General features: G+C 39.2%; 1 protein-coding gene across 1 annotated transcript in view; it reads right to left on the minus strand.

The window, feature by feature from the left end:
* Positions 1 to 18,264, minus strand: part of AspRS (aspartyl-tRNA synthetase) — a 109,698-nt gene that overhangs the window by 19,651 nt on the left and 71,783 nt on the right. The window contains exon 4 of the mRNA XM_068372502.1: positions 4,457 to 4,596. Within this exon, the coding sequence (XP_068228603.1) occupies positions 4,457 to 4,596 (140 nt within the window). The remainder of the gene's footprint in view (positions 1 to 4,456; positions 4,597 to 18,264) is intronic.

Consider the following 18,264-nt stretch of genomic DNA (forward strand, 5'->3'; position numbering starts at 1 on the left):
GGGTGAAGAGCTTCTAGCCTCCGAAGAGGTACGGAGAACACTAGGGGTTTCCCACAGACCAGTGAGGCCTGAAAAACTACCTGATGCAGATTCAAGGGCTCCTAGATAATTGTAAACAATCATAACCCCTACAAGCCGAACAGGAATATAGATCCACAGCCAATTTAGCCATAAACCAGTTGCAGCGTCCACCCCTCACAAACAAACAGAAACTTCTCGCTTCCATTCTATCTTAAAAAACAAATAATTTCCTGCAAAGTGGAAGAAAATGAGAAAGTTTCATAAGGCGTTTACAGGACATCTATACACATCAGAGCCCAGCCCCCCTCCCCCCCCCACCCCCGGCAAACTAAGTGATTTCCTTTCAATTGGCATCAATTATAATGGTAGTATTCCATTAATCAAAATATCAAGAAATGATACAAAGTACTTCTTGGGAGTATATCGGTTGTTATGAGTACTAAGTAACGTAAATTTGATTCTACAACTAAGACAGAATATCATATTTTACGCGAATTTAATTTTCTTTGTTTCATCTCTGATAGTAGATCGATATTTATCTAATGAAAGTACACAGTAAGAACAAAAATTTTCTTAAAAGTAATATATTTTCTTATACTGTACATTATAAAAAAATAAAATACTTTTGCTGGGTAAGTAAAAATTTTTCTTGCAAGAAAAATATAGAATGGCTTTACATATTCCACACATTCTTTGCAATGGTTTTACATACAGTATTTTACAAGTCATTCTTTGCAGAGTTCATATTACAGCGCACATGTATGGGGATGTCATTTATCGGGCGGAAGGAGAGTGCCAAATTGAGTGATTTCCTGTCCATTATCTAGTAATCTTACTATTCCCATCATCGAAACATTGAGTACACGATACCAACTATTTCAGTAGTTTGTATCAGTTGTTATGAATAGCCTCCAGTACTGTTATAAGTAGCCTACAGTACTATTTACTAAAAATTACGGAAAAGAAGTACTGTTTATCTTTTTACGTTATATTTCTGGCAGAAAGCAAGTCAGCAAATCGGGTGATTTCCTCTCGATACTCCAAGTAATATTAGTATTCCCCTTTCCGGAACAATGCGTAATGATACCAAGTACTGTACTGTATATCTACTAATATCTGAGAGAGAGAGAGAGAGAGAGAGAGAGAGAGAGAGAGAGAGAGAGAGAGAGAGAGAGAGAGAGAGAGAGAGAGAGAGAGAGAACGAACTATATGAAAACTGATATCTTGTAACATTTTGCTGCCGATTTAATAAAGATATTTTGAATAAGCTAACTAATTATTTAAATGATACACCTTGTTATTTGTATGTCAGCATATTTGCAATACCGTAGCATGATCCTGAGATCAGCTGATGACTACCAAAAGTAAAACAAAAGCAATTATGATAGCCTATAACATTTTGGTGCTGATTTAATGAAGATATTTTGAATAAGTCAAGTAATTATATAAACGATACACCTTGTTATTTGTATGTCCGCATATTTGCAATACCGTAGTGTGACCTTGAGATCAGCTGATCACTACCAAAAGTAAAACAAAAGCAATTGTTGATTATTGAAATGCCCCCAAAATTGAAAAATAGAATACAATCATGCTATAATAAATCACAATTAAACACAATAATGTCTAAAGAAATATGAAGACTTAAAAATAAACTAAGAATGAAATACTGTATGAAGCTTTAAAAATGAACTACCCAAACATACACACATATTTAGAAAGAGAGAGAGAACGTATTTGTATGACAACTAATAATAACGGCTATAAACAAAGGCTATGAAAACTATGATACCCAATAACATATTGGTGCTTATATAATAATTATCATGAAGATATTTTGAATAAGTTAAAAAATCATATAAACGATACTCTTTGTTATTGGTATGTGAGTATTCTCTTAATATGGTAGCGGTACCCTGAGATCAGCTGATCACAACCAAAGGTAAACAAAAAAGTCAGTAATTGTTGACTGTTAAAATACCTCCAAAACTGAAAAATAGAACTTTAAGACCACCTGTTCACTGTGATGACGTCACAAATCTATAGTAAATAGTACAATAATAGGACAACTATTTTCTTAGAAATAATCTATTTTCTTGTATAAAAATGAACTAATTTATCTTGGTACTTTAGGATTTTCTTTTATTGATGATATACAGTATCCATTCTAAATAAAAATTATATTAAAGAAAAGTTTTAATATCTGTTGAATTCACACACTACCATGTCTGGTGACGTCATATTTCTGGCGAAGCTGCAGAAAAAGCGGGCAAATTAAGTGAGTTCCTTTCAATAGGCTATCAATTAATGGTAGTATTCCATTAATCAAAATATCGAGTAATGATACAAAGTACTTCTTGAGAGTATATAGGTTGTTATGAGTACTACATAACGTAAATTTGACTCTACAACTAGGACAGAATATCATATTTTGCGCAAGTTTAATTTTCTTTGTTTCATCTCTGATAGTACATCAATATTTTTCTAATGAAAGTACACAGTAAGGACATAAATGAAATACTGTATGAAGCTTTAAAAATGAACTACCCAAACCTACACACACTCAGAAAGAGAGGGAGAACGTATTTGTACGATAACTATTAATAACGGCTATAAACAAACAGTATGAAAACTATGATACCCAATAACATATTGGTGCTGATATAATATTCATCATGAAGATATTTCAAATAAGTTATTGGTATGTGTGCATTCTCTTAATATACTGTTAAAATACTTCCAAAACTGAAACATACAATGCAAATATGCTTCAATAAAGCATATAATATCCTATGAACAGAAAACCAAAATAATGATACACAGTACGAAAATACTGATAAAATATGACAGATTATTACAGTATCATGACATGTATAATAAATCTATAGAAACTTCACTTTTCAAGTTCAACATACATTCAGATCATGTTGCGATGCGTCCCTATCTTGACAACAACCTGTAGTATCTTCAAGCATAGAACTATCATAGTGCCAATGTGACCAAATTAAAATCAAGAATCGCGCTCTCGTCTATAAGACAAAATCTTATCATCACATAAGGCAGCAAGAGCTATAATTGTCCCGGAATGTTCTTCTTTGCAGGATGCTGCCAGCAATATCAAGTTTATAAATAAATGTTTGATGGTGGCATAAAAAGAAACTATGCTCTACCTACTCCATCAGCAAGATTTGATTTTGATATCCAGCTAGAGTACAGCAAATTCAAATCAGTAGATACTTTTTTGTGATATGAGTCTGATGTAGATTTGGAAAGAATACTAATATTTACCTCATTACCAGGACTTGAAGACCTAGTTAAATATACTAATTCGGCTAGATATATATTTTATATATTATCAGTTATATACAATTCACATTCAAACTGGCAATTTCAGTGTATCTTATGTGTTTGCAATATTACCCACAAACAAAGAGCTACATATGAATGGTCGTTTACTCAGCTAATTGCTCCTTGCCCTAAAATTCAGCCCGAAACGTATATCATAAACTTTGATAAAGCTCCAATGAATAGCCTTATTTCAAAATTTCATGACTTAGAAGTCTCTGGTTTATTTCAATAAAAAGGAGAATGCTGAAGATATAAAAGAGTGGGATGGATTGCACACCGATACTTGGGGAAGCATGCATACATCAGCATTTGTTGATCATGGAATTCAGAATAAAATATTTTTGGTGGGAGGAGCCTTTTAAGCTTAAGCCAATAAGGAAGTGGAAATTGAGTAGTTTCTAAGCACAGGTTTTATGGCACATTAGGTTTCACTCAGATCCTAAGCCTCAACTCAAGCTGTATTATTTTTGCAGAGGTAATCTTCTGCTAAAGTCAATCTATTCATATTTTCAAATAGTTACAATTAGGGCATCCAGTGAAAGTGATAGCAATAAGAAACCATTTGACTAGGATCTAAAAAATCAAAGAATGATTGATTATTGCAAGACTCCTTTGTGTGAATTACAGGAGGAAGGGCCAAAATTAATCCACGGAGAAAGATTTATATGCACCAGATATGTATAATCATCCTAATTCAAGTATCTTTATTTTAATGAAATATAAGACCAATGAGTCACATTTCTCAATGCTCATAGGACTCATCCAATAAGATTTTTTTCTTAATTGAGAGGTTAAAACTGGTAAAAGGAAAAGCTCCCTGATGTTAGACAGCCAAGTGGAGAGATCAAATGTAGCAACTGAAAAGTTAATAGCAGAAGGCATTCCGGCTTGGGTTGAAAGGAAGGCACAAAGAGCCTTAATACAGCACTGTATACTTGAGTGAGTAAATGTAGATTCAATAAAACATAATTGCTTCAAGAATATACTGTTCTGAATACCAAGTCAATAATTTTTCTTCATTACCTTGATAATTATTTCCCTTATAGATCATCTTTATATAATACAAACAACACTATAATACACCTACCTTTCCCTTAACATCAATGAGACTTTCTTTAGTGATGTTACACACAAATTTAATCATCTGCTTGGACACCTCCTCTCCTACAGCAATAACACATTGAACAGTGTACTGTCGGTCTCTCAAGACAAAGAATGCTTGTTTGCCTGAAAAGAAAGTTCTCAATTCAAGATTTTATCTACTGGCAATACTGTAGTGCATCTTCTAAAATTACTAACTAAAGATAATATTAAAAAAAAAAAAAACAGAATAACTTTTTGTAAGTCATTTGCCATACTTATACTAATATCTCCATTTCATTTGTAGCAAAACGGTCCCCAACAAATATTTTCAAAGATGAGCTACCAGGGATAGGTGACAGAGTATAAGAACGATCCAACATATTTTGGCCATCAAACTAATCTGACCTTCATTTATAACATCTCTGACAGTGTAATAGGTTTGTATAAAAAAATCAATTTTGGTTTCACTACAAACCTATTATTATAGTGCATAAATCTCTATCTAGGTAGGCAGAATTGAATTGTAGTATATGTTTAGACCTCCAGGTGAAATAAGAATCATGTCCCATTACTCTATGCTCCATGCAACCCTGTGATCTGCTTAAGCTACATTATCATTATTATTATTATTATTACTATCCAAGCTACAATAAAAATAATAAAAGCCATCCAATACTCTGGAAGTCAGGAAGCTGTGTATGCAAGACTGAACCCTGTGAATTGAAAGAAGCTTTAGTTTTATATCCTTGAACACACTATGAGAGCTCATAGCATTAAAACAAAGGGTCTGATCTGTGGACACTAAGCCAGTAAATACTTGATCCCTGATTTGTGGTACTAAGAATAGGAGTCTGGACATACATTCTTTTGAATCACATGCTCTGCGAATGGAAAATACGTAAAGCCCTGACTAGGCAAAGGAGGTCATCACCATTTTGGCAAGGATTTAAAGTGAAAAAATGGTTAAGGGTGCAGTATACAACTCTCTAATTCCTGATTTTGGGATCATCACAACAAACACCAAAGAGGAATACCTATGAACCTTCAGTCTACCATGTTATTGGTTTCCTTGAAAGCGAGAGTATGTCACTGACTGGCAGCAAACATGCAATGCCAATGAAAACCACCAATGGAAGAAAATGTAAAATGATTCCCAGTGAATTATAAAGTTTAGTGATATTTCTTAAACCACCAAAGGATTCCATCTATGAGGCTCAACGATTTCTCTACAAAATTCCAGTTCATAATGCTGGCACAAATATTTTACCTCTCCCAAGCAATAAGGTTTATCCACTGGACATAACCTTGAGATAGAGTGGTTATACTGTAATTCACAATACAGTATTGAATAGACTGATAAACCCTTAATGTAAATCAGAAAGCCTGACAGAGGCACTTCCTGGATTCCTTTTTACCCACAGTATACGGTATGGCATGCAAAAATTTAACCCTTACAGTCTTGGTTTAGAGACCTTAATTACATATTCAAAATACATAATAGTGTACACAAACTTATGCAAATTAGCAATTTTAGTGATAATTTTGGATATTGTATTTTTCCATTTTACAGAAGCTCACAAGTAAAATAATTTCATCACCATAATGAGCTGTCACCTCTTCATAAGACAATAAATAGTTTAGGAAAAGTAATATTATACATATTTTTTTTTCTGAATGTTTTTGTATACATGTAGAACTATGAAGCTTGTTACTAATGGTTTCACTCATATTTAGCATGAAAACAAAACTACAGATGTGTAATGTTACCTTACGTATCTATTACTATAGGTAGTAGGTTGGCCAAAGCACCAGCCACCTATTGAGATACTACCGCTTTGACTGGCCAGACAGTGCTACATTGGATCCCTCTCTCTGGCTACGGCTCATTTTGTCTTTGCCTACACATACACTGAATAGTCTGATCTGTAGTCTTGGGTAGTGCCATGTCCTCTGTACCATGGCCTTCCACTGTCTTAGATTAGAGTTCTCTTGTTTGAGGTAACTCGAGCACACCTTTCTATCTTATTTCTCTTCCTCTTGTTCTTTTCTAAGTTTTTATAGTTTATACTGTATATGAAAGACCTAATTTAATGTTACTATTCTTAGAATATTTTACTTTGCTTGTTTATTACTTTGCTTATCCATCCATATACCAAGGCACTTCCCCCAATTTTGGGGGGTAGCCGACACCAACAATGAAACAAAACAAAAAGGGGACCTCTACTCTCTATGTTCCTTCAGCCTAATCAGGGACTCAACCGAGTTCAGCTAGTACTGCTAGGGTGCCACAGCCCAATCTCCCACATTTCCACCTCAGATGAAGCTTCATAATGCTGACTCCCCTACTGCTGCTACCTCCGCGGTCATCTAAGGCACCGGAGGAAGCAGCAGGGCCTACTGGAACTGCATCACAATCGCTCGCTATTCATTCCTATTTCTAGCACGCTCTTTTGCCTCTCTCACATCTATCCTCCTATCACCCAGAGCTTTCTTCACACCATCCATCCACCCAAACCTTGGCCTTCCTCTTGTACTTCTCCCATCAACTCTTGCATTCATCACCTTCTTTAGCAGACAACCATTTTCCATTCTCTCAACATGGCCAAACCACCTCAACACATTCATATCCACTCTAGCCGCTAACTCATTTCTTACACCCGTTCTCTCCCTCACCACTTCGTTCCTAACCCTATCTACTCGAGATACACCAGCCATACTCCTTAGACACTTCATCTCAAACACATTCAATTTCTGTCTCTCCATCACTTTCATTCCCCACAACTACGATCCATACATCACAGTTGGTACAATCACTTTCTCATATAGAACTCTCTTTACATTCATGCCCAACCCTCAATTTTTTACTACTCCCTTAACTGCCCCCAACACTTTGCAACCTTCATTCACTCTCTGACGTACATCTGCTTCCACTCCACCATTTGCTGCAACAATAGACCCCAAGTACTTAAACTGATCCACCTCCTCAAGTAACTCTCCATTCAACATGACATTCAACCTTGCACCACCTTCCCTTCTCGTACATCTCATAACCTTACTCTTACCCACATTAACTCTCAACTTCCTTCTCTCACACACCCTTCCAAATTCTGTCACTAGTCGGTCAAGCTTCTCTTCTGTGTCTGCAACCAGTACAGTATCATCTGCAAACAACAACTGATTTACCTCCCATTCATGGTCATTCTCGTCTACCAGTTTTAATCCTCGTCCAAGCACTCGAGCATTCACCTCTCTCACCACTCCATCAACATACAAGTTAAACAACCACGGCGACATCACACATCCCTGTCTCAGCCCCACTCTCACCGGAAACCAATCACTCACTTCATTTCCTATTCTAACACATGCTTTACTACCTTTGTAGAAACTTTTCACTGCTTGCAACAACCTTCCACCAACTCCATATAACCTCATCACATTCCACATTGCTTCCCTATCAACTCTATCATATGCTTTCTCCAGATCCATAAACGCAACATATACCTTCTTACCTTTTGCTAAATATTTCTCGCATATCTGCCTAACTGTAAAAATCTGATTCATACAACCCCTACCTCTTCTAAAACCACCCTGTACTTCCAAGATTGCATTCTCTGTTTTATCCTTAATCCTATTAATCAATACTCTACCATACACTTTTCCAACTACACTCAACAAACTAATACCTCTTGAATTACAACACTCATGCACATCTCCCTTACCCTTATATAGTGGTACAATACATGCACAAACCCAATCTACTGGTACCATTGACAACACAAAACACATATTAAACAATCTCACCAACCATTCAAGTACAGTCACACCCCCTTCCTTCAACATCTCAGCTTTCACACCATCCATACCAGATGCTTTTCCTACTCTCGTTTCATCTAGTGCTCTCCTCACTTCACATATTGTAATCTCTCTCTCATTCTCATCTCCCATCACTGGCACCTCAACACCTGGAACAGCAATTATATCTGCCTCCCTATTATCCTCAACATTCAGCAAACTTTCAAAATATTCCGCCCTCTCCTTTTAACAACCTTCCATTTCCATCTTTCACTGTCTCTTCAATTCTTGCGCCAGCCTTCCTTACTCTCTTCACTTCTTTCCAAAACTTCTTCTTATTCTCTTCATATGACTGCCCTCTTTGCCTCACGTACCTTGCGCTTTACTTCCACATTTTTCTCTCTATATTTTTCATACTTCTCTATACTATTACTCTGCAGCCATTCTTCAAAAGCCCTCTTTTTCTCTTCCACTTTTACCTTCACTCCTTCATTCCACCATTCACTGCCCTTCCTCATGCTGCCTCCAACAACCTTCTTGCCACATACATCACTTGCAATCCCAACAAAATTTTCTTTTACTAACTTCCACTCCTCCTCTAAATTACCAGTTTCTCTTACTCTCACCTCGTCATATGCCATTTTCAACCTTTCCTGATATTTACTTTTCACCCCCGGTTTTATTAGCTCTTCAATCCTCACTACCTCCCTTTTACATCCACCTACTCTATTCCCCCACTCTTTTGCTACAACTAATTTTCCTTCCACCAAAAAATGATCAGACATACCGTTAGCCATACCCCTAAACACGTGCACGTCTTTCAATCTTCCAAACATTCTTTTAGTTATCAACACATAATCCATTAATGCCCTTTCTACTACTCTTCCATTTGCCACTCTTACCCATGTATACTTATTTTTATCTTTCTTTTTAAAGAAGCTAGCACTTATTACCATCTCTTGTTCAACACACATGTCTACCAGTCTCTCACCACTCTCATTTTCACCTGGTACGCCATACTTCCCAATGACACCTTCTACCTCTCCAGCGCCCACTCTAGCATTTAAGTCACCCATAACAACTACATAATTCCTTCTACCCAGTCCTTCTACACACCTAGTTAATTCATTCCAGAACTCATTCCGCTCTTCTTCACTTTTCTAACTACCTGGCCCATACGCACTGACAAACGCCCAACATTCCCTACCTAACCTAACCCTTACCCACATTAACCTAGATGATATCTCCTTCCATTCCACTACTTTACTTGTCATCCATTCACTCAGAAATAACGCCACACCCTCTCTCGCTCTTCCCCTTTCAATCCCAGACACTCTACCAGACATTTCACCAAACATCACTTCACCTTTTCCTTTCATCTTTGTCTCACACAAGGCCAATACATCCATCCTTCTACTTTTAAACATACTTCCAATCTCACATCTTTTACTCTCTATCGTACTACATCCCCGCACATTCAAACACCCCAAAACTAGAGTGCGGGGAGCAGTCACTCTCCCCCCAGCTCCATCTCCTTGTCGATGTCTCGCAGGAATTTTATACAGGAGAGGGGGTTCCCAGCCACCTCGTCCCGTCCCTATTAGTCGCCTCTTACGACACGCAGGGATAACGTTGGCGCTATTCAAATTTTTATATGCCCCCGCGGCCACAGGGGGCATATAGCTTATCTATTTCATTGTTTCCTTTCCTCACTGGGGAATTTTTCCCTGTTGGGGCCCGTGGACTTATAGCATCCTGCTTTTCCAACTAAGGTTGTCACTTAGCTTGTAATAATAATAATAACTGAAGGATAAATTCTTTATTAGCCAATATGCATAGCATCATAGAGCCATTGTAAACTCTGAAAAGTAAGGGCTGGAAGAGTAAATATAACAAATTAGAAAGAGATTTGTATTTTTCCTAGCCATACAAAACCAAATTCTTTACAGAGAAGATAACAACGCAAGCTGGAACATGGCTATAAAACTTTTAACGAGGTGTCAACAACCGTTCTGGTTGTTACCAAAGGGTAGCAGGAAAGTACAGTGAACCCTCGTTTATCGCGGTAGATAGGTTCCAAACCCGACCGCGATAGCTGAAAATCCGCGAAGTAGGGACACCATATTTACGTATTTATTTAACATGTATATTCAGACTTTTAAAACCTTCCCTTTACGTAGCACTGTTAACAAACTACCCTTTAATGTACAGAACACTTATTGCATGTACTACAGTACCCTAAACTAAAACAAGCACAAATATTAAAGGCGATTTTATATCATGCGTTTCCTAAACACGCCAAAAAGCACGATAAAAAATGACAACCAATGTTTTGTTTACGTTTACCTCTGATCATAATGAAGAAATAAACGCAATTACATATCTATGTATAGGTTAGTTTTTGCATCGATTATATTGGTTTTATGTTGATTTTGTTATTACCAATGTTTTACTTAATTTTCTTAGGACTTCCAAATAAATGAAATGAATGCCATTTATATAATGTTTTTCTTTATGACGCCGCCTGAAACGGAAACCTTCCATTCGTTTACTGTACACTCCATCTTCGATCGTAATAAACAAACAAAGGCATTAAACGCGCATGATGAAAGTGATAAATAATGATATTAAAAGCTTTTAGTAAATATGTTATTACAAATATTATTTACCGTATCTATATAAAATCCTAAATACGTAGCAAAGCAGGAAAACAAATTTTTTTTTTTTTTTGGCGTTTAATCAACAATAAGAAACTGCCGCTAATGACCGAATGATAATTTACGAGAGAGAGAGAGAGAGAGAGAGAGAGAGAGAGAGAGAGAGAGAGAGAGAGAGAGAGAGAGAGAGAGAGAGTTGTTTTAAATGAAATAAACAAAAAAATATGATAGGTTATAACATGTATATTCAGACTTTTAAAACCTTCCCTTTACGTAGTACTGTTAACAAACTACTCTTTAATGTACAGAACACTTAATGCATGTACTACAGTACCCTAAACTAAAACAGGCACAAATATTAAAATGTTAGAATATTAAAGTAGTATAAAAAAATAAAGATTGTTACTGTACTCACCACGAAAGAAGTTGAAGAAAAACTTGAATGATGATGGCGATGAATTTGCTGCACAGTAGAAATGATGATGATGAAGCTGATGATGTCTTCTACTGTGCAGCCAATGATAGTATTTTACGTCTCTTCAGACGGAGGTGTCTTTTCCTGGGACACCTCTTCAACTTCTTCCTGGGACACTTCTTCAATTTCTTCCGAAGGCATAGTAGCAGGAGGAACTGGCTCTTTTTTGCGAGGCTGGAAGAACATTGTGATCGGAAGTTGCTGCCGCTGCTTCTTTTTTCGCTCGAAGAGCATCCTGTAGGGAGTCATGTCTTCATCGATTTTGTTGCAGAACTGCATAGAACGAACCATATCCTCGTCCCACTCTTGCGACAATTCTTTCAACTCCTTCGCAAGGTTGCAGAGCTTGGCAAGCCATTCTAATGTTAAGCCCGTTTCTTCGACATTTTCTTGGGTCTCTTCCTGTGTTTCACTGTCTTCTTCACTGGCCGATTTCGTCAGGTCTTCGAGATCTGCGTCAGTTAGGGGCTGGGAATGGCAGTCCAACAACTCGTCGACGTCTTCAGTCGTCATGTCGCCAAACCCGTCACCTCCAATTATCGCAGCCAACTGCACAGATTTCCGTATTGCAGTGTGTTGAATCTCAGACGGTGTAAATCCCTCGTCATCGTAAACAATCTGGGGCCACAACTGCTTCCAGCTCGCATTAACAGTAGCAGGTTTCATTTCTTTCAGTGGCTTCTGGATGTTCTGCAGGCACGTGGCTATTGTGTACTTCCGCCAGTACGCCTTCAAATTGAATGTTTTATCCTCATCATCTTGGGCAGCATCCACACACGCAACGAGGTCCACCAAGGTATTCTTCGTGCAGAGGGCCTTGAACGCCCTGATAACCCCCTGGTCCATCGGTTGAATATTTGACGTTGTGTTGGATGGCAGAAACTCAACCTGAATGCCCTCATGCGACAGATAAGTTGCGTGTCCACCAGCGTTATCCATAAGGAGAAGGATCTTAAATGGCAAGCCCTTCTCTAAGAGATATTTACTGACTTGCGGGATAAAACACTGGTAGAACCAGTTGGAGGTCAGCATCTTCGTAATCCATGCTTTTGGATTATGTATCCAGTACACGGGAAGGAGATTCTTATTTTTATTTTTCAAAGCGCGAGGGTTTTTAGATTTGTAAATAAGCCCCGGCTTTAGCAAAAAATCCAGCAGCATTGCCACACATCACGAGGGTAACACGATCTTTGAATGCTTTAAAGCCAGAGGCTTTGGCTTCTTCTTTGAACAGGAAAGTTCGCGACGGCATTCTCTTCCAAAACAAGCCGGTCTCATCCATATTAAACACTTGTTCGGGCTTGTATCCACCTTCAGTGATAATGTTCTTAAATGTCTCATTTGCGTAAGTTTCAGCAGCGGTAGTGTCACCGGAAGCAGCCTCGCAATGCAGGGAAACGCTTTTCAGGCCGAAGCGTTTCTGAAACTTCGCGAACCATTCTATGCTGGCGGAAAAACGTTGTTTCTAAGGCTGGGAATCAGTGGATGTCCCTGCTTGAGGTTCATCTAGTACATCATCTTCGTCTTCTTCAGCATGGTCGTCATCGTCGTCTTGAGGTTCCTTTGCCACAAAATTCTCATACAAACCCAAAGCCTTGGTTTGGATGGTGTTCATATCCAAGGCTATGTTCTTCTTCCGGCAGTCGGCAATCCAGATTGCTAAAGCACCTTCCATACGGACGATCATTTTATTATGAGCGGTAACAACTCGCTTCGCTGACCTGCTAAAGGTGATGGCAGCCGTCTTTCTAATGTTCGCCTTGTCCTTCTTAATGTAGCGAACGGTGGATTCGTTCACTCCAAAATGGCGGGCTGCGGCCGCGTAACTTCTGCCTTCTTTCAACATATCGAGAAGTGTCACCTTCTCAGCAATCGTCATCATTTTTCGGTGGCGTTTAGGCTCACTACCAGCCTTAGTACAAGCAGAACGCTTGGGAGCCATTGAACGCTTGGGAGCCATTGTAGGGGTTAAACAGAAAGTTCAACAAAAAGTTCAACTTCAAACAGTCACGCACAGCACAGATTAAAGTTACACAGTAACGTAGCAGCATCTACCCGGCGAGAGAGCGACAAACAAAGTGGCCGCGAGAAGATGCTGCGGATCGGAGAAGCGGTCAAAACACCAATCACAGGCTAGATTACAAAACTTGGGAGCTGATTCGTCAACTATCAGCACTGGAACCAATCACAGTCCGTCTTACATGCTACGTAGTAGTTACAAATTCAAATACAAGGTACTATATACAGTATGCTTTACGTACGCTATTTTACGCTTGTTTTGTTGTAGGATATGTACGCTTATTCGAGATGTGATTTTTGCAACAAACAATATTATTGGATGCAGTACTACGTACGTATACATACAAAAGATTCATGGAAAAGATGCACATCCATTACATTTGTAGTAGTAGCCATGAGCAGCCTTACACCATTCAAATATGACAAAGTCAGACTGCATCTGATTTGCGTTTCATGTTCGATTTAATTTTACGACGTACACTATACTGAATTATCGTATGATCACATTCTCTTTTCGTGTTTTATTTCTTTCTCTACTGAGTTATATGTCATATGTAATGCAATGAACCCATCAGTAAGAGCAGATATTACTAATTATTAATGGAATTAACGAAAAATTTGGGGTCTTCATATATCGCGGCTATTTTCAAAATTTCCGGAAAATCCGCGATATATGTATATACAGTACATGCGTTATGAAAAAAATCCGCGAAGTCATGAATCCGCGATAGTCGAACCACGAAGTAGCGAGGGCTCACTATACTCATTTCTAAACTTTGATTGCAGATGGGACTTCCAGGGGTAGGTGATGGCTGGTAAAATTTGTGTAAAGAGCTCAGGTTTTTATAATTATGTAAATTACAAATTACTTCCAAATTTGTCATTTGTTCCGACACAAATACAAACCCTTGTTCTTTACATAAGAGAGTCCGCTTTCCCACTGACTGGAACTTTTTACCACGGATCTCTGCATCCGAGCATGGAAATACATCAGATGAGCATCCTGACACTGCCAGTGGGGCGATGGCCCACCCAAAAGTGGAAACAAGCGTAAGAGCATTGTGACACATTGACTTACCAAGAGCCCATCTCCCCCTCGTAAGGAGAATGGGGACATAACAATAAATATCAACAGATATAATAGCTACCAGCTACATGGGGCTTACCTACAATTAACGAGTTCCAGCTGACAGGGAAAAAGGATGCTGTACCCCAAGAGGGGAAGATGAAGAAAAAGAAAAGAACAGTCATTCTTTCCATTCACACCAGACTAAAACCATAACTTCTGCCTTTGAACAACTACTAATAGGTTGGCCAGGGCACCAACCACCCGTTGAGATACTACCACTAAAGAGTTATGGGGTCCTTTGACTGGCCAGACAGTACTACATTGGATCCTTCTCGCTGGTTACGGTTCATTTTCCCTTTGCCAACACATACACCGAATAGTCTGGCCTATTCTTTACATATTCTCCTCTGTCCATAAACACCTGACAATACTGAGATTACCAAACAATTCTTCTTCTCTCAAGGGGTTAACTACTTCACTGTAATTGTTCAGTGGCCACTTTCCTCTTGGTAAGGGTAGAAGAGACTTTAGCTATGGTAAGCAGATTTTCTAGGACACTCCAAAATCAAACCATTGTACTCTAAGTCTTGGGTAGTGCCATAGCCTCTGTACCACAGTCTTCCACTTTCTTGGGTTATAGTTCTCTTGCTTGAGGGTGCACTCAGGCACACTATTCTATCTTATTTTTCTTCCTTTGTTTTATTAAAATTTTTATAGTTTATATAGGAAACATTTATTTCAATAATGTTACTGTTCTTAAAATATTTTATTTTTCCTGGTTTTCTTTCCTCACTGAGCTATTTTCCCCGTTGAACCCCTGGACTTGAAGCATCCTACTTTTTGTACTAGGGATGTAGCTTAGCAAGTAATAATAATAATAATAGTCCTGTGAGGGAGCAAAGGTAGCTATACCACTTACTGAGCAGCCACCATAGGTCCTTGAGAGAAACTATCTAGGGACATGTGTGTTATGTCTTGCAGGTAGTGGGCTGTCAATGTCATTTGGTGCCTCCAAACACCCGCCTGTAGCATCTGCTTAACACAAAGGTTCTTTCTAAATGCCAGGGATGTGCTTACACCCTTGACGTGACATCGCAAGCTGTGGGTTGTCCCATTCCTAGTTAAGGGGAAGGATTGATGGCCGAGTCAATGGCCAGCCTAATCCAGGGAGAGAGAATATTTTTAGTGCTTCTTGACCCTCCAAGTACTGGCAAAAAGATGTTTAGTCTGGGGGCAAGCTCAACCAGTACGCTTGAGATAACCCCTCTGCACTTTCACAGGACACAAAAGCAGTTGATCAGGTTCGTTGGTTACTTCCCGAAGACTCAAAATCTGAAAAAAGAAAACCTAGGGTAAGAGACTGCTGGAATTTGAGTTTTCACAACAAAATCAGGGGCAAAATTGAATGAAACTTGCCCCCATCCACTTGAATGGGCGATGTCGTAGGAAAGATCATCCAGCTCTCTGCAGAGGCCAGGGTGGGCAGAAAGACCATCTTGAGAGTTAAGTCTGAATCAGAGACTCAATCTAATAGATTGTATGGGATCCTTTCGGGGAACACAAAACTTCAGAGATGTTCCAAAGATGCAGTCTTATTTCCAACTGAAAGGGCAAATTTGCTCAAAGCTTTCTAAGAGAATAGACAATTCTGACAAGGAGGAAATATCAATGCCTTTCAGTCTAAAGACCTGACTCAAGGCCAAGAAATAGTTTTTTACAACCAATACTCAGCAGTTTTTCATTCCAGTTAGAAATTCAGCAATTAAAGACACAGTGGGTCCGAGAAGAAAGCCACAGCTTCCATGACACCAATGACAAAAGATTGTCCACTTAGCCTTGTAGACTGAGGGTGATGACTTCCTGAGGTAACCAGATATCTGTTAGCAACTGGTTGCAAAAACCCTCTCTAAGCGAGGAGATGTCGCATAACCTGCAAACATGACATCGTAGGGATCCGACTGATATGTGAAAGATCTGTACATACAGTTGATGCAACAGTATGGGAAGGGGAGGCAACTCCCTCGGAATCTCAGTCAGCAGTAGTAGAAGATCCGGATCAGTCATTGATAGGTTGGCTGTAGATCTTACCCTATTGAGGACTTTCCCTCAGGAGGCATAACAGGGTGAACGCGTAAATATCCAGGTTGTCCCACAGGTGTTTGAAGGCATCCTGGAATGCCGCCGAATGCCGCCTGTGGATCCAGTAGTGGTGAGCAGTACACCGAAGCTTCTGGTCAAGCGACGTTGCAAAGAGATTTACTATTGGCAAACCCCACATCATCACTTCATTCACTATCCCACGATTCAATGACCTCTTGGATCCAATTATCTGAGTCTTCTTGCTCATACTGTCAGCCAATATGTTCTTCTTGCCCAGTATAAACCATGATGACAGGGAGATTGCATTATTCTTTGTCCATCATAGGATTTTTATGGCTAGTTGACTAAGTTGCCGTGATATAGTACCTCATTGTTTCTTTAGGTACAGTACACTACTACAGTCATGTTATCACTCATCAACACTACCAAGTGCCCGTAAAAGTGTTGTTGAAAGTGTTGAAGAGCAAGAAATGTTGCTGTAAACTCTAAGAGGTCTATATGGCAAAGCCAAACCGACTTGGACCACAGTTCAGAGGCTATAAGCTGTAGTATGTGAGCTCCCAACCCCCTCTTTTGTTGCATTAGTGAAGAGCATCAAATCTGAGGGAGAAGAAAGAAGGACTACACCTCTGATAAGTTTAGAGTTGAAACTCCACCAACTTAGATCTTTCTTCTACACTGTCCCAATAGGAATGAATATTCTAGGAAAGTCCCTGCCCAGAGACCAAAAAGTTCAACAGTTACCACTGAAGTGAGCGCATATAGAGGCGACTGTTCAATACCAGATGCTCTATTGAGGCCAGGTAACCTAACAAGCACAATCACTGCTACAGGTGAGCTGGGAGCGAGTCTCATTGAAGGTATGGTTGAGCCACTTCCTTGAATCTTGCGATTCTGTCCTACAATGGGAAGACTTTTCCTTGTACATTATCTATTTGCATCCTTAAGTATACCATGTCTTGTTTGGGGTCTAGATTAAACTTCTCCCTGTTTACCACAATCCACAGATCAATGCAAAAATGGAAAAAATCTGTCTCCATGGAGGTGAAGATCTCCACCAAGTTTACAGTATCAGACAATCATCCAGGTAACGAAAGAGACAAATACCGTTGGCATGAGCCCAGGCTGAAACCAAAGTGAACACTCGAGGGTCGGCTGACAGACCAAAGCACAGCAACTTGAATTGATATACCTTGTTGTGCATTATGAAACGGAGGTACTTCCTTAAGGATGATTGGACAGGGATCTGGAAATGAACACCCTTTAGATCCGAGATAAGGAAATCCTTTGGTAGTACTGACTGTCTGACCGTGGCTGCAGTCTCCATCTTGATCGGAGTTTGCTGAACAAACTCATTCAGAGCCGAGAGGTCGATGACTGGCTTTCAGCCTCCAGACAACATCTTTACAAGAAAGAGTCGACTGTAAAAGCTTGGAAACTCATCAATGTTTGGACTTCTCCCTGAGAGATTATGTACTAAACTGATCCCTTCACAAAGAATAATGATCTCACTGGGAGACAAATCAGGAGGAGGAGGAGAGCCGCTGAACGGGACAACGTAACGCAAGCAGAGAACACTCACTGTCCAAGGTTTGCCCGCATGGCACTGACCTCTCTGCCATCCGGGTCTCAGGAATCCCCCCACCAGTTTTACAGCAGGAGAGACTTCCATCCCTCGCAGGGACATCGGCCATGTCCAC

The sequence above is a fragment of the Palaemon carinicauda genome, chromosome 4, assembly GCF_036898095.1.
Source record: "Palaemon carinicauda isolate YSFRI2023 chromosome 4, ASM3689809v2, whole genome shotgun sequence".
Taxonomy (NCBI): Eukaryota; Metazoa; Arthropoda; class Malacostraca; order Decapoda; family Palaemonidae; genus Palaemon; species Palaemon carinicauda.